This window comes from Crinia signifera, chromosome 11, assembly GCF_055691185.1.
Source record: "Crinia signifera chromosome 11, ASM5569118v1, whole genome shotgun sequence".
NCBI lineage: Eukaryota > Metazoa > Chordata > Amphibia > Anura > Myobatrachidae > Crinia > Crinia signifera.
In genome coordinates, this window is record NC_139227.1 from 28,468,362 (window position 1) to 28,491,093 (window position 22,732).

Here is a 22,732-nt window from a genome sequence, read left to right on the forward strand (position 1 = left end):
CATATTGAGTCCATCGTCTGGGCTGTCTGCTGGTGGATAAGAGTCATCATTTACACAATGCATTGTGTTACGCGGCCATGGACAAGTAACGGTCCCACACCGGAGCGCCCCAGGCGAGTCGGGGTGGGGAAGCCACGGTGCCGGGGGGGTGAGGGCGGGGGGTACCAGTTGTGCAGTCTGGGGAGCGGGCAGGGGGGTCCATGCTGGCGTCTGACAGGAGCCTGCAGTGGTGTCCTTGCCGCGCGGGTACCTGCGGCGCGGTGTATAAAGCTAGCGGGGGGTCCCTGCTGTGAATAAGAAGTAACTAGCGCTATGCGGCGGCGCTGGAAGCGCTTCTGTTTTGCAAACACTGGCCGCACGCTGATTGGCTGAATCTCAGCCAATCAGCGCGCGGACAGTGTTTTTAAACCCAGTTTTAAAACCCAGCAGCGCTTCCCGCGCCGCTGCATAGCCCAGCGGATAGCGCTAGTTATTTCTTATTCACTGCAGGGACCCCCCACCACCACCAGCTTTATACACAGCGCCGCAGGTACCCGCGCAGCAAGGACACCACTGCAGGCTCCTGTCAGAAGCCGGGATGGACCCCCCTGCCCGCTCCCCAGATGGCGCAGGTAAGCCCTTTGCATGGGAGGCGAGGGTCGAACTGCCGCCCTCCAGTTAGACCTGCATAGTGGTGGCGCCGGCCCTGGTCCCACTCCTGCCATTACACAGGATATCAACTATTTTAGCTCCAATGTATTGGCTGATAAAACAAAGAATACTGGTGCAATACTACAAATAACTAACGTTGTTGCCCCATATAACTGGGTGTTAGGCTTTCATGATTGTAGGTTATATCCAGTGGCGGTTTTTACCTATGCGCTGCAGGACTTACATTCACCTACATTCCTTGAAATATAAAATCTCGGTACTTGTGTATTTTGGCGGCGCCCCCAATGTCCGTCGTACGGCGTACCGCGCGGGGCGGCGGTACGCGTCCTACGACCTACAACTGTCCACGTCGGCGTGGAGTTGAGAATAGAATAGTTTGGCGAGGGGCCGCGGATACCTTCACAGGTAAACGCGTCCCTTCGCGGGCTTCACAGGTATCCGCGTCCCCTTGCGGGGCTCGCTGCACTCGCCACGCTTCGGGCTCGGTGGCTCGCTGCGCTCGCCACACTATTCTATTCTCAACTCCACGCCGACGTGGATAGTGGGTGTATGAAAAGGACGTAGGACGCGTACCGCCGCCCCTCGCGGGCTCGCTGCGCTCGCCACGCTTCGGGTTCACGTTTATAGTGGGGGGTGGCGTGGGGGTGCATTTAACATTGTAAGCACCCATTTGGGTGCTTAACATTGTATAAGCACCCATTAGGGTGCTCATACAATGTTTAATCGCATCGCATCGTATGGCATTGTAGGCCATGTACAATGGCATACAATTTCAAAACTGTATGCCATCGTGCACTATCGTACGATATCGCGTCGCATCGCATACCATCGTATGCGTTATGGTATGCGATGCGATGGGCGCCGCCAAAATACACAAGTACCAAAATCTCTATTAGCTAACATGGGACAGGTGTCATTACACCCAGTGTAAAATCAATGCTACGCATGTTGGCACTGATGAAATATCGAAATGGTCACAATGCTGGCAATGCCCTAATGCCAGCATTTTTACTATGTTGACATCATAACAGTGTTTGGTATTCAGGTGTCTACATTATGATTGCTGACGTAGCGAAAGTGGACGAGATGAGGGCACAAACCATGTGGGTATACAGACAGTAATAAGCGCCCAGTGGCCGGGTCATGTTCTGCATAGGATGGGATATGTACTTTATATTGCCTTTGCTGTATTCCGCGTGCCTATGTAGGTCAGGCACTATACGTGCAGCTTAAAACCTACATTAAGCAATAAAATATGAAGTAAACTGATTTTTTATGCATGTGACCCACAAATTCACTTAACATCTAGTAATCACATATAACAACGTTTAAATAGGATTTCTACTAACTACCATATGCAACTCAATGGGCGGAATTTAATAGGATGAGAGATTGAGAAAGTGAGAGATTCTCCAGGTTTTTTTTAAAGTGGCAATCATTTACACTGCAAAACCAGTGTGATTTTGCAGTGTAAATGATTGCCGCTTTAAAAAAAACCCTGGAGATTTCTTACCAAATCTCTCACTTTCTGAATCTCTCATCCTATTAAATTTCACCCAAAGATCGAGGCCGTAGCTGACATCACAGACCTTAGTAGAAAAAACGCCTGGCCACGCCTGTGTTTTTCTTGCCACGCCTGTGTTTTTCTTGCCACGCCTGTGTTTTTCTTGCCACGCCCAGAAAATAAGCAGTTACCACCCACAACGGGAGGCTTCCATTCACTCAAGGTGCGAGGGGATTGCAAAAAAGTAATTGCTGATTTTTGTCGCTGTTTGGTCTCATGCATGATCCATTTGCATGTCATTCGATAATCGATCGGCTTGCGAATTCACCGATCAGCTCTGAATGATCCCCATTGTTCATCGACCACTGCCGATCGCGGGCACACTGCCAGCACATATATGACGTACATTCCCGCCACCCTCTATTAATACTCTTCATAACTCTGTACTCGCTTAGTTTTAAGACAAATTGATTTTTCTAGAATAAAATTGCGCTGATTGAATTTTGCAGAATTCTAGCTGAGAAAATAATGCTTCGGCTTCTGATTACTAGGAGAAAGGCAATAATGACAGCGGATTGTGATATTACAGTCAGCGGATGCTGCAGCTCATGCAGAAACCAGATCAAGGACAGCGGAACTGCAGGGGAAGAGAAAGGATGATTTAAACATATTATGTGTTGTCTTGTGGCCTCGGGGTGAGAGCTACATAACTGACAAGGCTGTCACTGCTAACAGGAACCGTCTCTATGGACGTCTGACATGTCATGGGCTTCTGATCCATCGCTGTAGCTAGGTAGAGACGGGGATGTGTAGTAAAGAGATATTCATCTTTTAAAAACGCAGCCTATTGATCATGTTATTTATCAGGTTTTGCAGGGGGGAGGCTGCTGCACTCAGTACCTGATTTAAACCTGCACCCTAGGCAGCTTTTATTCGCCCCCCGGCGAATGCACCCCACCCCCACCCCCCACCCCCACCCGAATCACCGCAGTCAGGGATGCCATCAGGAATTTTGAGGCCTGGCACTAATTTCCTGTCCGGGCCCGGGGCCCTCCTCACTTGACTTACCGTAATCCGACTCCTTCTGCCCCATCTCCTCTTCCGCTGAGCTGCAGCCTGGAGCGCAGGCTTCTTCTACTCAGGATGCCAGCAGCCAATTAAAATGCTGCGCCGGCTGATGAGCCAATCAGAGCTCGCGTACCGACACCCGCTCTGGTGGCTGCCTGTATGCGAGCTCTAATTGTCTCAAAAGCCGGTGCACCATTTTAATTGGTGGCCTGGGTTGAATAAGCTTGTACTCCGGGACCTGTTTTGTTCAGTGCACTGAGCACAGGGGCCTGGGACAGCTGTACCCACAGCATCCCCCTATTGGCGGCCCTGCGCGCAGTAGCATATGCTTACACATCCACCTGCATACAGACGCACGGAGGAAATACCATTCAATGGTCGCTCACTAGGCGTGCCTATGCCTGCTTGGGGCGGGCGGGCGGCTGACATCACATGACGTCAGTGCCCACCCACAATTCGTCAGGAAGCGTACGCTAGAAAAGTCAGTCCAGGGCGACTTTTCTTTACGAACATTGGAAAAATCATTCGATGGTGAGCGACTATCGAATTAATTCTCCTCCTTGCAGCCGCATGCGAGCGGATGTGGAAGCGAACGCATTCGCTCGCATGTTAGTGAGGGGATTCAGGCAGAATATATGCAGCCTAGCAAGCAGTTCTGAATCAGACCCTATGCTGGATTTAATTCTCAGTATGTGAATATCTCCTGCTGCTGCGTAATAACCCATAATAACCATTAGCTGGGATTGTACCATAAGGACAATTACTCAATGTGTCTGAGAGCCCACAGATAGCACAAGTTCAGCATCGATGGTGGGACTGTTCCCTACTGTGGCCGTATGAATGGCAGGAGGATGAACCATATTGCACGGAGCCCGGGGCATACAGCAAATGACATCCCATGGCCTGATCTACTTATGTAGGATGACTTCACAGACAAGCTCCGTGCCTGTAAGGAAGCCTTAATGTAAGTAACGTGATGTCTCCGCGAGGAGAATATTTCATGGGTTCCAGCAGAACAATCTCTTCTGCAAATAATAATGGACATTGCTGTTGACGGCTTTACCAGATGTGACATTATCCGGAGGATATCAGTGATGCAATTATCAGGCCATACAATGGATAGAAGGAATGTATATAGTATATAGGTGCTACTAGGGCTGCACAGTACAGTAGGTGTGTAATCACTAAACCAGGGAGAATCTAGTCACAGTGTCCAGATAAAATACATTCTTTTATACAATTGTGTTATATGGTTCTTAAAATCGCTACTATAATATTATGCACAATACATTTATAAGTATATTATACTATAATTATATTAATAAAAAAAATCACAGGAAGAAGAAATACGATAAATGATTAAGAAGATGTCTCGCAGCAGTGTATGGCCATCCGATACCCCACTAGCCGTCCGGGACCAATGTTCCCTCTAATTTTACGAAGGCTTTGTGCAGAAAAAGATATTGGCTGTGCAACTTTGGAAGGAAATGTACATTTTTGTGCGTCACATAACGTATACAGGCCTAGATTTCGAGTTCTGTTGAGTTAATAAAGCAATTTGAATGTTTACAGACTTCACACACCACACATATAGACTATAGCAGTGATTTTCAACCTTATTAAACTCGTGGCACACTAAAACAAGATTTTAACCTTTGTGCGCTCAGTTGTAATGTCTGTGCGCGGGCTCGGCGAGTTGTGTGCGCGCGCACACGCGCACAGCTTAGAGGGAACACTGTCCGGGACCTTCCCGGGCTAAAGGGTCTTATGTGATACATCGTTTGCGGTCCCTTCACATGCAATGTATTCCACGCCGCCGGGAGGTGCTCCGAGTTGGAGGTCAGACCTGCATGCAGGGCCAACCGCTGATTCAGTCCGATGTGCACAGGATTGTGTATCGGACCTGATGGGATGTCAAATACATCCGAGTTGGGTTAGTTAGGCTGCAGTCAGGGCTAGGATTAGGCTGCAGTCAGGGCTAAGATTAGGCTGCAGTTAGGGTTAGGCTGCAGTCAGGGCTAGGATTAGGCTGCAGTTAGGGTTAGGATTAGGCTGCAGTTAGGATTAGGCTGCAGTTAGGATTAGGCTGCAGTCAGGGCTAGGATTAGGCTGCAGTTAGGATTAGGCTGCAGTTAGGGTAAGGATTAGGCTGCAGTAAGGGCTAGGATTAGGCTGCAGTTAGGATTAGGTTGCAGTTAGGATTAGGCTGCAGTCAGGGCTAGGATTAGGCTGCAGTCAGGGTTAGGATTAGGCTGCAGTCAGGGCTAGGATTAGTCTGCAGTCAGGGTTAGGATTAGGCTGCAGTCAGGGCTAGGATTAGGCTGCAGTCAGGGCTAGGATTAGTCTGCAGTCAGGGTTAGGATTAGGCTGCAGTCAGGGCTAGGATTAGGCTGCAATTAGGATTAGGCTGCAGTTAGGGCTAGGATTAGGCTGCAGTTAGGGCTAGGATTAGTCTGCAGTCAGGGTTAGGATTAGGCTGCGGTTAGGATTAGGCTGCAGTCAGGGCTAGATTGCAGTTAGGGTTAGATTTATGGTGGGACTGCAGTTAGGTTAGGTTCAGAATAAGGCTGCAGTTGGTTAGGTATAGGATTAGGCCAAACCTTTGTGGTTTTGAAAACCACAAAGTTCCCGGGGGTACCCATTATTGCGTGGGTTCCCACTCCCCCAGGGACCCGGCCCGGGCTGAGCAGCCAGGGTGTCATGTTTTTTTGCCGGGGGAATTATTTAAAAAGTTTCCATTGGCTGAGGCATGGCACAGCTGGCTTGGAGCCCAGTACTGGTTATATATATTTTTGTAACCAGGACCGGTCTAAAAGCCATGATACAGATATGACTGATCTGCGCAGGCTTCAGCTGAATACCCCTGGATTATGTGGTGCATCTTCCAACTCATGGCCATATAATGTGGCACGATGTGCTGTGTTTCTTTTGCAACCACCTGATTGATAATTTATGCTGCAGTAATTATGTATACCTAATTGGTGCAATTAATTAAGCCAAACTCTGTAACATGCGTCATTAAAGCACAATTACGCTCTGACTATAACTCATTGTAATGTTTATCACAATAATGATCATTCTATCAGAGCCGCTGCTACAACGGTAATCTGTCTTCATGACGACTATTGTTTGTGTAGCGCTTCCCGAATAATCGCCTTGATTAAGGTGCTGAGTGACAATAATACCCCGTCATTGTGGGAAAAAAATATTAAAATGTTCATATGATTAAATATAGTTCTAACAACACGGAACTAATACGTAAAGCGGAGCCAGCAAAGAGACTCCTTCTGCCCATCTGTCATCAGCGAAAGCCTGGATCCAGCACTGCAAGCAGATTCTGCAAGTACAAAGCTGCCAGCTGAAAGTACGCACAGCCCTTAATGAGAACCAGAAACTGGAGGACAATATATTATTATTATTATTATTATTATTATTATTATTATTGGAAGCACTGGGGGGAGGGATCCCTTCTCCCTCTCCTTACACACTGTTTGTCCAAGGCTCGGCCAAAATACCACCCACTGTATTGACCTGTGCAGCGCTCAGTCTATCCATTACTAGTCCTTCTGGTGTCTGATCCAGTTAGAAACACAGAGTGAGTGAGATTGTCCTACATACAGTCAGGGCCGGCGCCACCACTAAGCAGCCTTAGACATTCGCCACTGGAGGACGGCCACTTGGGAGCAGCCCCCGGATGAAGGTTAAGGTGAGCGTATCCCTCTCTGCTCTCCTCTCCCTCCCCCCCCCCCCCATGGAGCGACGCATCTCCCGCCGCTGCCACCCCATGGAGAGCCGCTGCGGCCATCGCCGCATCTCAACAAACCCCCCCCATCATTGATGGTTTATGGTTGATGTACAATAGTTTTGCCATCGATGAGGGAGAACCAGATGGTTTCAAGCATAAACAAATAGGTTTTTTGTTTTTTTTTTTCCCCAAGAGACTGGGACACGGAGCATAGCTCTGTCACCGATACCCGTGAAGCCCCGCCCCCATGTTTTGAATGACTCACAGGCCAATCAGTCAAAGAAATTGGATGACCATCGATAACTAAAAACATCAATGGTCATGCATTGCATAGTATGCCACTATTGATGGACAGTTGCACTATAGCACTCGATGGCAATGACAACGATGGCCATCGATACACTGAAGCCATACCACTCAAAATTATCATTTAAAATTCATGAGCTCGCGCTCACTGTCCAAAAATGGCCAATGTCCTCAAAGAAAGTGGTCGTGGCCTCATGCCACCACTCCCCACCACCCACCCCACCCACAAGGGAAACAGCCAATGTCAACGGAGAGCTAGTTAGTTTCTTTACCACAAGTCCCCATACTATTAAAGTTTTAAAGGTTCCACGAAGTTCCTTAGTGCCATGCAAGTAGTATATATAGTATCAGTGTAACTTTACATAAGCACAATGCATTATATTATCTAGGACTAATATAGAACAATAATAGGATGGCATAGGTATGACAAGGACACGGAGAGAGGTCAGGGTATCTCACTATCCTGTAGGGCTAGTGCCGGTAAAAGTTCCAATTAACCTGTACACAAGGTAGGGGGAGCGTACATGGAACAGACTGGGGGGCAGATGTATCAAGCTTCAAAAATTGAGAAAATGGAGAGTGATATACAGCCAGCCAATCAGCTCCTGCCTGACATGTTACAGGTTGGGTTTGAAAAATGACAGGTAGGAGCTGATTGTCTGGCTGATTATCACTCTCCTTTCAACTTTATCACTTTTTTAAGCTTGATACATCTGGCCCTTACAGACAAAAGACAATGAGCTCAGAGGGCATAGCAGATTATTTAGACCTGATCTCTGCTCTGTGTAATTCAGGGTTGCCTACTTTTGAAAAATCATTTCAGGGAGAAAAGTAAAAGGTAGGGGGTGGCCCTTGTGTCACCAGGGGGCGGCCCTTGCATCGCCAGGGGGCGGGCCTTGCAATATTTTGATAAGCATGCAGCCAAATTTTTTTGTAGCACAGTGGATGAGCAGAAGCCTGGCAGATTGGACAGGGCCAGGGCAGCGAGCTGTACAGCACTTAATTACATTTTTCTGTAGCACAGTATCAGATGGGTGGTAGCCTGGCAGATTGATAGCAGGGGCAGCAAGAGGCTGGACGGGTCATCACATCTTGCACTTGCACTGTGCACTTGAAAGGTGACGACCACTGAGGCACTGACTGAGGTAGGACAGGTGTAGGGGGAGGAGGGGGGCTTTGCAGTAAAATTTGGATTAGAGAACAGGTCACAGATCATACTTACCACTCGGACCAGTAACCTGTCTCCCGCAGCTGACGCTTTCTCCTGCAGCCATCGCTCCTCTGTCCTCTCTGCGGCTCTGCCGCGTCTCTTCCGGGATGGCTACTGCGCTTGTGCAAGATAACAGTGACGTCATTGCGTTGGCGGCATCATTGTGGTTATCTCGCGCATGCGCAGTAGCCATTGTGGCAGGGGGAAGCGATGCTCCGGGAGAAAGGGGGCTCTACCCGGGAGTCCGTGAGATTACCCACAATTCCGGGAGTCTCACGGATATTCCGGGAGAGTCGGCAACACTGGTGTAATTGCAGAGCCCTGCGATCAGATAGTCGCCGCCCTGTGCAAGGCTGCGATTGGCTGAGGAAGGGCTCATAAGGAATTGCTGCGGAGGGACATGGAGCTATTTTTTGTATTTGTTATTACATATTAGTATATCGGTGGGATAATGTATTGGTTGGTTGGGATCATTTAGCTTAATAGTGAGGTGATAGTGGTGCCTGTTAATGTAATATTGGGTGGATGGGACTTTCTCTGTATTCCTGGTGGCTTTGGCGGAAATTGAGAAGGAGCTTAATTTGGGTAGGAGGTCTATGAAATAAGCAGGAACACCGAGCATTTCATGTTTCTGCGGCATCAATATAAGCAGAGAAGAATATTGCCTTTAATTGCATTATATCTGTTCTTGCATTGGATAATGAATAGTGATATTTGCCTGTCGTGTTCTACCGATCGTATACACATCAAGGCAAATTGCAAGAACCTTCAAAGATCCTCTTCAAAAGACACATTTCCTATTTGATTTGCAGCCTTAGCGATGGAGAAGAGTCTTGTTGCCATCAAACACTCATTAGAGGAGACATCCTTGTGCATTATTCAGGGTTTGATAATTTGGTGGAAGTGCTCGAGAGACGAGTGAGAGGGACCGTGCACCCTCCCTGGTCACTAATTACTGAGGGTCATTACTGAGATCTGTTGATTGGAAGGAAGACAGGGGAGGGGGTGATTCCGGGAGTGAAGAGAGATATAGGTCATGGGCCGGTAAATGAGAGGAGTAGTACAAAGCAATAACAGACAAGAGGCAATTGACCTGGAGTACTGCAAGACAAACCTCGTAACACATTGATTTGACAGAGGGTACACTAAGAGGTGCTTTAACTTGTACTTGTTATCCTACGTAAATCTCTAGTGAGCTTACTTCACCTTCAGGCCTTCAATACAGTGAACTATAATAAGAATGTGAGAGTTACCGTAGAGACAGAGCCTGATTAACCAACAGCCTGATTAGGCTGCAGCCCAGTGGCGTAACTACCGCTCCGCAGCCCTAGCGGTGGCGGGGGGAGCAGGTGCTATCGGGGCGCAGGGTCACGGTGCTCACAGAGGCTGCCAGACGCCAGGAGTCCTGAGTGAAGAGTCTGCAGCAGCTGCCAATTAGATACGCAGACTTCTCTCTGTGGCTGTATGTATGAGGATGCTCAGTGACCCGCCCCACGAACCACCCTCACACAGAAAGCCAGAGAGCTCCCCTTCCATGGCATGGCGAGCGCAACAAAGCCCCTTGCGGGCACGGTGGCTCGCTGCGCTCGCCACCTATTCTATTCTCCCTCTATGGGCCTATTCTCCCTCTATGGGGGACATGGACCCCCACGAGGGAGAATAGCTGTGGCCGTCAGGAACCCGTCTGTCGATGTTTTAACAGTCGGGATCCCGACGTCGGGTAAATCACTGTCGGGACCCCATCCGGAACCCCAGGGAAGTGAGTTCCATAGAGTCAGAGCCAGGATGTACAGCATCACATGTGATGCTTTGTACATGCAGCCAAGTGACGTTGTCCATCATACATGAAAACACGCTTCCTCAGATATTGAACATACAAAGCTTTAACAAATTTGCTTATTAACCTTCGACTTGAGTTGAGTCATAAGAACAACCCTATAACCAATAACAAGGGAACCCACGTCTTACCTCGTATTTTGGAGGAATGCGTGCACCAAATCCTAGGGCAGAAAATCTCTTATCACTGGAGAGAGAAAGACCAATCAGAATTAGTACAGTAGCTAGAATATCCTCCTATAGGCTCACTCATCCAGGGCAAATTTACTAAGATTCAAGTTCTATTTCTCATTGGATGTGGCTATGAACAACCAATCAGAATCTACTTCTCATTTATTTAGCACCTTCTAGAAGATAATAGATAGTATCTGATTGGTTGCCCATAGCAACATCCAATCTGAAAAATAAAAAATGTACATTTACCCCATCCACCATCATGTCACCTCCCTAACTCCTCATAGTTACTAACATTTACTGTTGGACTATAACACAGAAACACTTTGTGCATGGTAAGGTTCTTACTCCACCGCAATCCTCATTATCTACTTAGTTATAATGTCATTTGACAATTGAATTTTAATTCTACTTTTACCAAGCTCTAACAAATATGGGTATTTGCTGATTGCTGAGATGTGCATGAGAGACATAAGGAATAGTTGTTTATTACTGGAAAATAAAAGTTTTCAAATTGTTTCTCTGGTCTCAGGACATGAAGGGGGCTGGCCACTATTACACTGCAGGACATGAAGAGGGGCTGGCCACTATTCACTGGCCACACTGTGCAGTAATTATGCACCAATCTAGAAAATAGGGGGGGGGGGGGTAGGCAAGTATCCCCTTAAGGCATACTTGCCTAACATTCCAGAATGGCAGGGAGGCACCCAAAGAGTGGGCAAGTCCCCTGGAGGCCACCCTTCGCCATCCACAATAGAGTACAAGGAGGAGGGGGCACCAAAGTAGGGACATATGCCTCAAGGGAAAATATGGACACCTGCATTAAAGACAACAAAGATCATCATAGACATCCATCTGACTTGGTGGTGCCGCCCCCCCCCCCCCCAGATCCTGGCACCCTAGGCAGCTGCCTAAAGCTGCCTAATGGTAGAGCCGGCTCTGACCAGGCATGCAATATTTGGACACCCGATTGTATAATGCCCCCTGTCTGTGCCACCCTCACACCCCAAAATACAAACAGGACACAGAGGAGGGATGGTGCACCTGTCATAGTCTTGGCAGATTTCTCCCACAGCGACTAAGGCCTTCAAGTACTCATTGGGCTGGTATGGGTTAATGTAATGGAGGGAGCAGCTATTCCGGGGGTCTCCGTTGGAGGCTGTAAAGTCTATGGCCACCTTAAAAGTAGAGACAGTTGAAAAGGTTAGTACAGGCAGGGAGGTTCCGTGTGCATTTGGGGTGTGGCTCATAAGCTCGACAATAGTTAGATCAAAAAGATCAACATGTACACGGAAGCCATGCAATAAGATCATGAAAAGAATAATATGTGTTTTTTACAGGTTTTTTTGGTGTTAATTTGTACATTTCAGCACGTGGACCCCCGATTTGGTACTGCTTCTCTACTGCTGATTCAGCCGTCCATCTGAAGGCAGCCAATGAAGGCTAGACTTTGCTGGCTGCTCGCAGGGTGATTGACACCCTGCGGGCGTTTGGGGGCAGTAAAGCAGTGTTTTCTGGGAATGCGCAAGGTAACTTTGGGCACCGTGGGGTCTGCGGAAGCTATTGTTAAAGGGGCCGCCGCCACATCTCTGCTGAGTCCCAGTGCTCCTGTTGCTCCTCCTGTAATCTGTAGACCTCCTCTTGCATCCTAAATAATGGTCTGCTGTAAGGCGGCGGACATTTTGTGTGGAACATTCTAACAAGAGGAGCAGGAGCGCCGGGACTGACAGCAGGTCAGCAGTGAGGGGTGAGTAGGGTAAAGGGGGAGAGTGGGGGGTGTGGAGGTGGGGGGCGTAGAAATTTTAGTGGCAGGGGGCGCCCCAATTCAAGTTACGCCACTGGAAAGAGGGCTGCTGACGTCATTAGCTGCCTCCTTCTCCCACGGCCTTTGCAGCGCCGAGTGAGTCTAGACTTACTCTGCGCTGTGAGCAGGAGGAAATCATTTGTTCCCCTGTGTGAACGGCTGCAAACACGTACCCAGCCATGCACAGGAGCAGGGGGCGTTTACCTGCTCGCTGGGCTCCCGAGCAGGTCTGAATCAGGCACCTAGGCCGGATCCCGTACATTAGGTGTTGTGCCCTTGTACACGACTGGCATGTAAAGTGCCTACTAAGACTATCTCAGGTTCAGTAGAAGTAGAGTAACTATCAGACGTACAGTATTGAATGCTTTATCCCAGGATCATACAACTGATGGCTCTCCAGATGTGGGGAAACTACAAGTTCCAGCATGCCTTGATTGCCGTTTTGAGAAAGGAACCTGGCCAGTGCTGTGTGGGTGTGGCCAAAGACAAGTGGGTGTGACCAGTGATGCGTGGGTGTGGCTAGTGGCATGTGGGCGTGTACGCTTCCTACACTTTCTGTCCTATAATATATTACTGAGAATACAGTGGACAGAAAAGGACTACTTACTGTGAAGTGAATTTGACATCCGCCCATGATATAATCTAGGAAGGAATACACTCTGTGTATCTGTTAGGAAGTAGGAGACAAACATTAAAAGCAGCTGTACAATGTGTCATTGTTTGCACGTACAAAATAGCACATGGAGCGCAGGTTTGCAACACATAAATCCCCACACCCCATATTATTAAATATTTAAAATCTAAGAATGTGTTAAGTCAGATTTTTTACCTTTAGTTCAGATAGTATAACTACGCCGGAGTTTTTATAATTCCTCTTTTTTATTTTGTACTTTGGATTCACACAGTCCCATTGCACCTAAAGAGAGAAGACTTCAGTTACAGCTGGTTACAATGAAAGGCAGGACTCCACGGGGTTAATGGAATTAGGCGGGACTTGCATTTGCCATCCAATTCCAAACTGGCATTGCTATTTCAGAGGATATCCGTACCCCACTGAGGGTGTGAAAAGGTGGGGAACATCTTTATTCCAAAGTAAAAATGTCAGGCTATGCTTCAGAGGCCCTTACCAAACCCCCCTCCATGTCCACAATTGGTGACATTGACACCAATTTTTAAAAACCGCATGTCGACATTTTTGATGTGTCTACCTTTATCATGTCAACTTTTTGATCCTTTCGACATTTTGACCCTGTAGCCCTTTTTCATGTCGAGCTTTTGACCCTGTCGACCTGCTGTGGACCTTTTGGGGTAGACCAATCTAATAATCCACACCCAAGTGAAAAGAGGTGATGTTGAGCACAGTCACCCATCAGATTTTGTCTATCATTTTCTAGGGTGCAACAGAGAAATCTGATTGGTTGTTATGGGCAACGTCATCTCTTTTCACTTTTAGAAGCTTTAGTAAATGTAACCCTTAATATGTTATTAATGCATCTAATGGCCGGTTGCACTACAAAACTCTTGTTGGCATTGACATTAGAAAATAAACAAGGGAGGAGAAGTGAGCCAGAGAAGCAGTGGCCCATGGCAGCCAATCAGCACTGAGGTAACATCTATACTTTGCATAATATTAAATAATATAGAGCAGCTGATTGGTCGCCAGGTGCCACTTCTCCTCTGGCTCACCTCTCCTCCCTTATCACTGCTTCATACATCTACCCCTGTATAACGAGACCCACATCTCAGGTAAGCGGCCTCTCAGGAGTTCTGTGTTATTACAGAGCAATCAGAGGCGATCATAGGGAAAGTTTGGAACTGGGTTATGCCAGGACATTGAACACCTCTCATTCCATCTCAGAACTCGCACCCCCACCCCCCATTCCTCTCCCATTCTCTACGCTCCTCTGTTTCCTGTGAGTTCTATCTCTTTTCCTCACCTTGTTCCCACCGATTCCTTTCTGCATCTCTTCAAAGGTTGCATAAAACTCTCCAATAAAATCATGTTTTCCACGGGAGTCATAATCCCAGACTAGGCACTGGAGGAGACGGGGGTATTAGTGAGATAAGGGAGAGAATGAAGAATCAGGAGAGAGGGATGGAGAGGGGATTTATACACCGGGAACGAGAGGGGGGATTACTGCTCACCCTTAGCTTCCTTTTTTCCTCACAGCAGCACAGAGAACTCAGAGACACCTTAAACGGCTCCCACACTGGGTTCAGGTTATTTTTAATGACCTGGGTGAAAAGACATTTACAGTATATAGAGAACAAGATGACAGTTTCCTATAATTCACTCGCACAAGAACCTCTGACACTAACATCACTCACACAAGACTCTCTGACAGTCGCATCACTCGCACAAGACCCTCTGACAGTCACATCACTCGCACAAGACCCTGTGACACTAACATTACTCACACAAGACCCTCTGACTTTCACATCACTCGCACAAGACCCTGTGACACTAACATCACTCATACAAGACCCTCTGACAGTCGCATCACTCGCACAAGACCCTCTGACAGTCACATCACTCGCACAAGACCCTGTGACACTAACATTACTCACACAAGACCCTCTGACTTTCACATCACTCGCACAAGACCCTGTGACACTAACATCACTCATACAAGACCCTCTGACAGTCGCATCACTCGCACAAGACCCTGTGACACTAACATTACTCACACAAGACCCTCTGACTTTCACATCACTCATACAAGACCCTCTGACACTCACATTACTCACACAAGGACCTCTGACACTCACACAAGTACCTCTGACACTCACAACAATCACACAAGCCCCTCTGACACTCACAGTACTCACACAAGACCCTCTGACACTCACAGTACTCACACAAGACCCTCTGACACATCAGTCACACAAGACCCTCTGACACTCACATCACTCACACAAGACCCTCTGACACTCACATCACTCACAAAAGACCCTCTGACACTCACATCACTCACACAAGACCCTCTGACACTCACATCACTCACAAAAGACCCTCTGACACTCACAACACTCACACAAGACCCTCTGACACTCACATTACTCACACAAGACCCTGTGACACTCACAACACTCACACAAGACCCTCTGACACTCACATCACTCACACAAGACCCTGTGACACTCACATCACTCACACAAGACCCTCTGACACTCACATCACTCACACAAGACCCTGTGACACTCACATCACTCACAAAAGACCCTCTGACACTCACACAAGACCCTCTGACACTCACATTACTCACACAAGACCCTCTGACAATCACACAAGACCCTCTGACACTCACATCACTCACACAAGACCCTGTGACACTCACATTACTCACACAAGACCCTCTGACACTCACATTACTCACACAAGACCCTGTGACACTAACATTACTCACACAAGACCCTGTGACACTAACATTACTCACACAAGACCCTCTGACACTCACATCAGTCACACAAGACCCTCTGACACTCACATCACTCACACAAGACCCTGTGACACTCACATCACTCACAAAAGACCCTCTGACACTCACATCACTCACACAAGACCCTGTGACACTCACATCACTCACAAAAGACCCTCTGACACTCACAACACTCACACAAGACCCTCTGACACTCACATTACTCACACAAGACCCTGTGACACTCACAACACTCACACAAGACCCTCTGACACTCACATCACTCACACAAGACCCTGTGACACTCACATCACTCACAAAAGACCCTCTGACACTCACAACACTCACACAAGACCCTCTGACACTCACATTACTCACACAAGACCCTTTGAAACTCACCTCAACTGCACAAGACCCTGTGACACTCACACAAGACCCTCTGATACTCATATCACTCACACAAGACCCTGTGACACTCACATCACTTGTATATCACACATGACACTCCCACCATCTCTGAATCCAGATCAGTGATATCTCACTCAATTGTTTTGCTCCCCCCCCCCCCACACACACACACACTAACCTCTCAGCAGTCTATTTACAACACGTTGGAGAGCCCTTAACTGCCATGTGAAAATGACAGTTAGAGGTTGATTGGTTGGGACTTTATCTCCATGCAAAGCTTAATAAATAGAACCCAATGTCCCCCACTCCGTTTCCCATCTTACCTCTGTCCTGTACACCAGCTGCTCGCTTTGGTCATCATTCACTCTGTAGATTTCCAAAAATGGGTCGGATTTGCTAAACAGGTCCTAATACAGAAACGGGGCTGGTTAGTGTGCACTCATATTTCTGGTATCCTTTTATATGGAGACTATCAGGGTCCGACTGCCTAAGGGTCCCGTCCCTCCTGCAACATCACTGGGATTATACTCTATATCATGATCAGTACCTGATAGAGCAGGAACATGGAATAGAATGGGTTCTTGGATTGTTCCTATAGAAACTACACTAAGGGGTTTATTTACTAAGATGGGCGTTTTATTGAATCTGATAGGCAACCAATCAGATTCAATCTCCTATCTTATATTAAGTATCCCCTTGAATGTATGTGGAAGGGACCACAGTAGGAAGATCTGATATCTGCTGCGATACCTCCCTTGCCACCTGCAGCTGCGTCCCTATAGGTTTTTATGGGACTGCGATGCTGCCAGATGTACCAGTACCCGGAATACAAAGCATTCCCAATATCGGCTCCCGCAGCTAGCGCCATCTCAGCATGGCAGTAGCCCATTGTAGCCAATGGTCTACACACCACACTGCCGGCCGGAGTGGCTGATGTGTGGAAATGCAGCGTTCAGCAGGGGGCCAGTGCTAACCGCGTATGTGCAGATCCCCCGGCACCCGGCAGAGCATGTCACAGGGACGGCTTCCTTTTGGAGCTCTATGTCTGCACAGGTATATAGGAGTAATACTGTACTGTATATCCCCTAATAACTCATTACTATAGTGGAAGATAACTGCACAGGTATATAGGAGTAATACTGTACTGTATATCCCCTAATAACTCATTACTATAGTGGAAGATGTCTTCACAGGTATATAGGAGTAATACTGTACTGTATATCCCCTAATAATAACCCATTACTATAGTGGAAGGTAACTGCACAGGTATATAGGAGTAATACTGTACTGTATATCCCCTAATAATAACCCATTACTATAGTGGAAGGTAACTGCACAGGTATATAGGAGTAATACTGTACTGTATATCCCCTAATAACCCATTACTATAGTGGAAGATAACTGCACAGGTATATAGGAGTAATACTGTACTGTATATCCCCTAATAATAACCCATTACTATAGTGGAAGGTAACTGCACAGGTATATAGGAGTAATACTGTACTGTATATTCCCTAATAATAACAACCCATTACTATAGTGGAAGGTAACTGCACAGGTATATAGGAGTAATACTGTACTGTATATCCCCTAATAATAACCCATTACTATAGTGGAAGATAACTGCACAGGTATATAGGAGTAATACTGTACTGTATATCCCCTAATAACTCATTACTATAGTGGAAGATAACTGCACAGGTATATAGGAGTAATACTGTACTGTATATCCCCTAATAACGCATTACTATAGTGGAAGATAACTGCACAGGTATATAGGAGTAATACTGTACTGTATATCCCCTAATAACCCATTACTATAGTGGAAGATGACTGCACAGGTATATAGGAGTAATACTGTACTGTATATCCCCTAATAACCCATTACTATAGTGGAAGATGACTGCACAGGTATATAGGAGTAATACTGTACTGTATATCCCCTAATAACCCATTACTATAGTGGAAGATAACTGCACAGGTATATAGGAGTAATACTGTACTGTATATCCCCTAATAACCCATTACTATAGTGGAAGATAACTGCACAGGTATATAGGAGTAATACTGTACTGTATATCCCCTAATGACCCATTACTATAGTGGAAGATGACTGCACAGGTATATAGGAGTAATACTGTACTGTATATCCCCTAATAACCCATTACTATAGTGGAAGATGACTGCACAGGTATATAGGAGTAATACTGTACTGTATATCCCCTAATAACCCATCACTATAGTGGAAGATGACTGCACAGGTATATAGGAGTAATACTGTACTGTATATCCCCTAATAACCCATCACTATAGTGGAAGATGACTGCACAGGTATATAGGAGTAATACTGTACTGTATATCCCCTAATAACCCATCACTATAGTGGAAGATAACTGCACAGGTATATAGGAGTAATACTGTACTGTATATCCCCTAATAACCATTACTATAGTGGAAGATGACTGCACAGGTATATAGGAGTAATACTGTACTGTATATCCCCTAATAACCCATTACTATAGTGGAAGATAACTGCACAGGTATATAGGAGTAATACTGTACTGTATATCCCATAATAACCCATTGCTATAGTGGAAGATGACTGCACAGGTATATAGGAGTAATGCTGTACTGTATATCCCCTAATAACCCATTACTATAGTGGAAGATGACTGCACAGGTATATAGGAGTAATACTGTACTGTATATCCCATAATAATCCATTGCTATAGTGGAAGATAACTGCACAGGTATATAGGAGTAATACTGTACTGTATATCCCCTAATAACCCATTACTATAGTGGAAGATGACTGCACAGGTATATAGGAGTAATACTGTACTGTATATCCCCTAATAACCCATCACTATAGTGGAAGATAACTGCACAGGTATATAGGAGTAATACTGTACTGTATATCCCCTAATAACCATTACTATAGTGGAAGATGACTGCACAGGTATATAGGAGTAATACTGTACTGTATATCCCCTAATAACCCATTACTATAGTGGAAGATAACTGCACAGGTATATAGGAGTAATACTGTACTGTATATCCCATAATAACCCATTGCTATAGTAGAAGATGACTGCACAGGTATATAGGAGTAATGCTGTACTGTATATCCCCTAATAACCCATTACTATAGTGGAAGATGACTGCACAGGTATATAGGAGTAATACTGTACTGTATATCCCATAATAACCCATTGCTATAGTGGAAGATAACTGCACAGGTATATAGGAGTAATACTGTACTGTATATCCCCTAATAACTCATTACTATAGTGGAAGATGTCTTCACAGGTATATAGGAGTAATACTGTACTGTATATCCCCTAATAACTCATTACTATAGTGGAAGATGACTGCACAGGTATATAGGAGTAATACTGTACTGTATATCCCCTAATAACCCATTACTATAGTGGAAGATGACTGCACAGGTATATAGGAGTAATACTGTACTGTATATCCCCTAATAGCCCATTAGTATATAGGGGAAGATAACTGCACAGGTATATAGGAGTAATACTCTACTGTATATCCCCTACTAACCCATTACTATAGTGGAAGATGACTGCACAGGTATATAGGAGTAATACTGTACTGTATATCCCCTAATGACCCATTACTATAGTGGAAGATGACTGCACAGGTATATAGGAGTAATACTGTACTGTATATCCCATAATAACCCATTGCTATAGTGGAAGATAACTGCACAGGTATATAGGAGTAATACTGTACTGTATATCCCCTAATAACTCATTACTATAGTGGAAGATGTCTTCACAGGTATATAGGAGTAATACTGTACTGTATATCCCCTAATAACTCATTACTATAGTGGAAGATGACTGCACAGGTATATAGGAGTAATACTGTACTGTATATCCCCTAATAACCCATTACTATAGTGGAAGATGACTGCACAGGTATATAGGAGTAATACTGTACTGTATATCCCCTAATAGCCCATTAGTATATAGGGGAAGATAACTGCACAGGTATATAGGAGTAATACTCTACTGTATATCCCCTACTAACCCATTACTATAGTGGAAGATGACTGCACAGGTATATAGGAGTAATACTGTACTGTATATCCCCTAATGACCCATTACTATAGTGGAAGATGACTGCACAGGTATATAGGAGTAATACTGTACTGTATATCCCATAATAACCCATTGCTATAGTGGAAGATGTCTTCACAGGTATATAGGAGTAATACTGTACTGTATATCCCCTAATAACCCATTACTATAGTGGAAGATGACTGCACAGGTATATAGGAGTAATACTGTACTGTATATCCCCTAATAACCCATTAGTATATAGGGGAAGATAACTGCACAGGTATATAGGAGTAATACTGTACTGTATATCCCCTACTAACCCATTACTATAGTGGAAGATGACTGCACAGGTATATAGGAGTAATACTGTACTGTATATCCCCTAATAACTCATTACTATAGTGGAAGATAACTGCACAGGTATATAGGAGTAATACTGTACTGTATATACCCTAATAACCCATTACTATAGTGGGAGATGACTGCACAGGTATATAGGAGTAATACTGTACTGTATATCCCCTAATAATAACCCATTACTATAGTGGAAGATAACTGCACAGGTATATGGGGGTAATATTGTACTGTACAGTATATCCCCTAATAACCCATTACTATAGTGGAAGATGACTGCACAGGTATATAGGAGTAATACTGTACTGTATATCTAGTAATAAATGCATTGATATAGAGCCTTTCGCCTAGGACTATGCTATTGTATATCTTCTCCCCGATTGGTGGAATATCTGTGCCTGTCTCCAGTAGGAGGCTGTACCCTGTGTCTGTCACCTTGTCATCCAGTTTCCGAGCGCAGAACGCCAGTTCCACATAGCCGTTATTTCCAGAAATCTCCTCAGAAATGACCTGTGGGAAAGGGTGGATTAATATAACAAACCTCCGCAGTGCCTACCCCTAACCCGTACCAGGCCACCTGCCATTCACACCTTAATATAAATACATTTGTTTATCCCAACAGTAATTGGAAAAATCAAATAGTTTGCCGTCTGTTACATACAGTATTCCGTTTGCTTTAGTCCAATGGTTCCTTCCTACACTGTGAGGTTACAGTATACTGAGCAATGGGCATACTTCAGGTTTTACAAAATGGCCGACATTCGTGCAACAGAGTGATTGATCGCAGTGCAAATGTTTTATGGTGCCGCCCGCTGCAATCCAGCTAACAATGAGGATATAATGGAGAAGCATACTTACCGACTTTTAAAGTTGCCCGGAGAGGAGAACAAAGGCTGCATGTGTGGGGGTGGGGGTTAGAATGCTGACATCACAAAGTCGTAATTTTAGTCTTGTTGCAGCGGCTCTGGGGGGTGCGGGGGCTTTGAGGAGCATGCGGGAGACTTGCGCACCATCCTGAAGGGCTGGGAGGGAGACCTGATTTTCAGGAGCCTCACGGCCATTCCGGGAGGGTAGGCGAGTATGTGGAGAAGTAATTGACAGGAAGTGGCCGTTTAAAGGTGTTAACATGGAATTTATGGAAAATAGCTGGGAATACGCAGGTGTGTCATGGCCGTTCTCAGTGCATGTATCTGCTGTCAGCTGTGAGCTTGTGTGTGTAAAAACATGGTGCCTGCGCCGCTACTTCTGTGCTCAGTCTACATAGCCATAGGCCAACCCTTAGATCTGATGTTTCTCATTTTTGCGCATAGGTGTACAATGTAAATAGTAAAGCGCTGTGTATAATCAGCAGCAATACCAATAAAAATGTCGATACACCCGCTTGCATGAACCCACACAAAGGAAAAATCATCGGATAGTTACTCACCATGAAATAATTTTTCTTCTCTTTGCAGATAAACGTAATCCTGGACTTACTTATATCCTGACCGTTCTTCTGCAAATTGGGGGCAGGCACCGACGTCATGTGACGTTATCCACTCGCTCTAAGCAGGCAGCGGCAGGCCTGCAGTCGCAGAGGTTACCCCCAGCATTTTTATCGGCGTGCCCACCATTTTTGTGGACACGCCCATGAAACTTTGGCTAATCCTAATTGAGACCTGACTTCTTCGCAACAGCTTGCTGATATCAGGCATGGAAATGCACACCAGGATTATACCCATTACACAGACAGACAATCCTTAACCTGAGACATTATTTTCTGACCTAGATCACAAGACACAACTCTACATTTACAGATAAAGAGCAGGCAACCAAATAACAGAAGTAAATATCACTACCGCTCACCGTTATGGTGGATTTTCCAGCATATTTTCCATATTTCAAGAACAGGCCTTTGGTGATTCTTTTCTGTGCAACAATCTGACAAGAGAAATAGAAGAACGGTGAGGAAGAGTCACTGATTGGTGTATCAGTCATGGAGATGGGTGATCTGATGGAGGGAGATAATGGAGTCCATTATATGCTGTTTTTTATAATCATTATTACTGGGGAGATAGAACAACAAATCATACAATGACAGTCCCATTGGTTGCTAAAGAGAATGCAGAAATCAGATATACAGATGGAGCCGGCTCCATCTTTGCAGTGGATGGCGTTTCTACCGCCAT

General features: G+C 45.8%; 1 protein-coding gene across 2 annotated transcripts in view; it reads right to left on the bottom strand.

Annotated features, from left to right (window-relative positions):
• CPNE7 (copine 7) overlaps positions 1-22,732 on the bottom strand; it is a 107,175-nt gene that overhangs the window by 10,723 nt on the left and 73,720 nt on the right. For both annotated transcript variants that reach the window (XM_083165281.1, XM_083165280.1), the window contains 9 exons: positions 22,410-22,484; positions 21,000-21,074; positions 16,449-16,532; positions 14,444-14,533; positions 14,236-14,334; positions 13,128-13,214; positions 12,906-12,965; positions 11,539-11,672; positions 10,453-10,507 (listed from right to left, as the gene is read on the bottom strand). In XM_083165281.1, the coding sequence (XP_083021407.1) occupies positions 10,453-10,507; positions 11,539-11,672; positions 12,906-12,965; positions 13,128-13,214; positions 14,236-14,334; positions 14,444-14,533; positions 16,449-16,532; positions 21,000-21,074; positions 22,410-22,484 (759 nt within the window). The remainder of the gene's footprint in view (positions 1-10,452; positions 10,508-11,538; positions 11,673-12,905; positions 12,966-13,127; positions 13,215-14,235; positions 14,335-14,443; positions 14,534-16,448; positions 16,533-20,999; positions 21,075-22,409; positions 22,485-22,732) is intronic.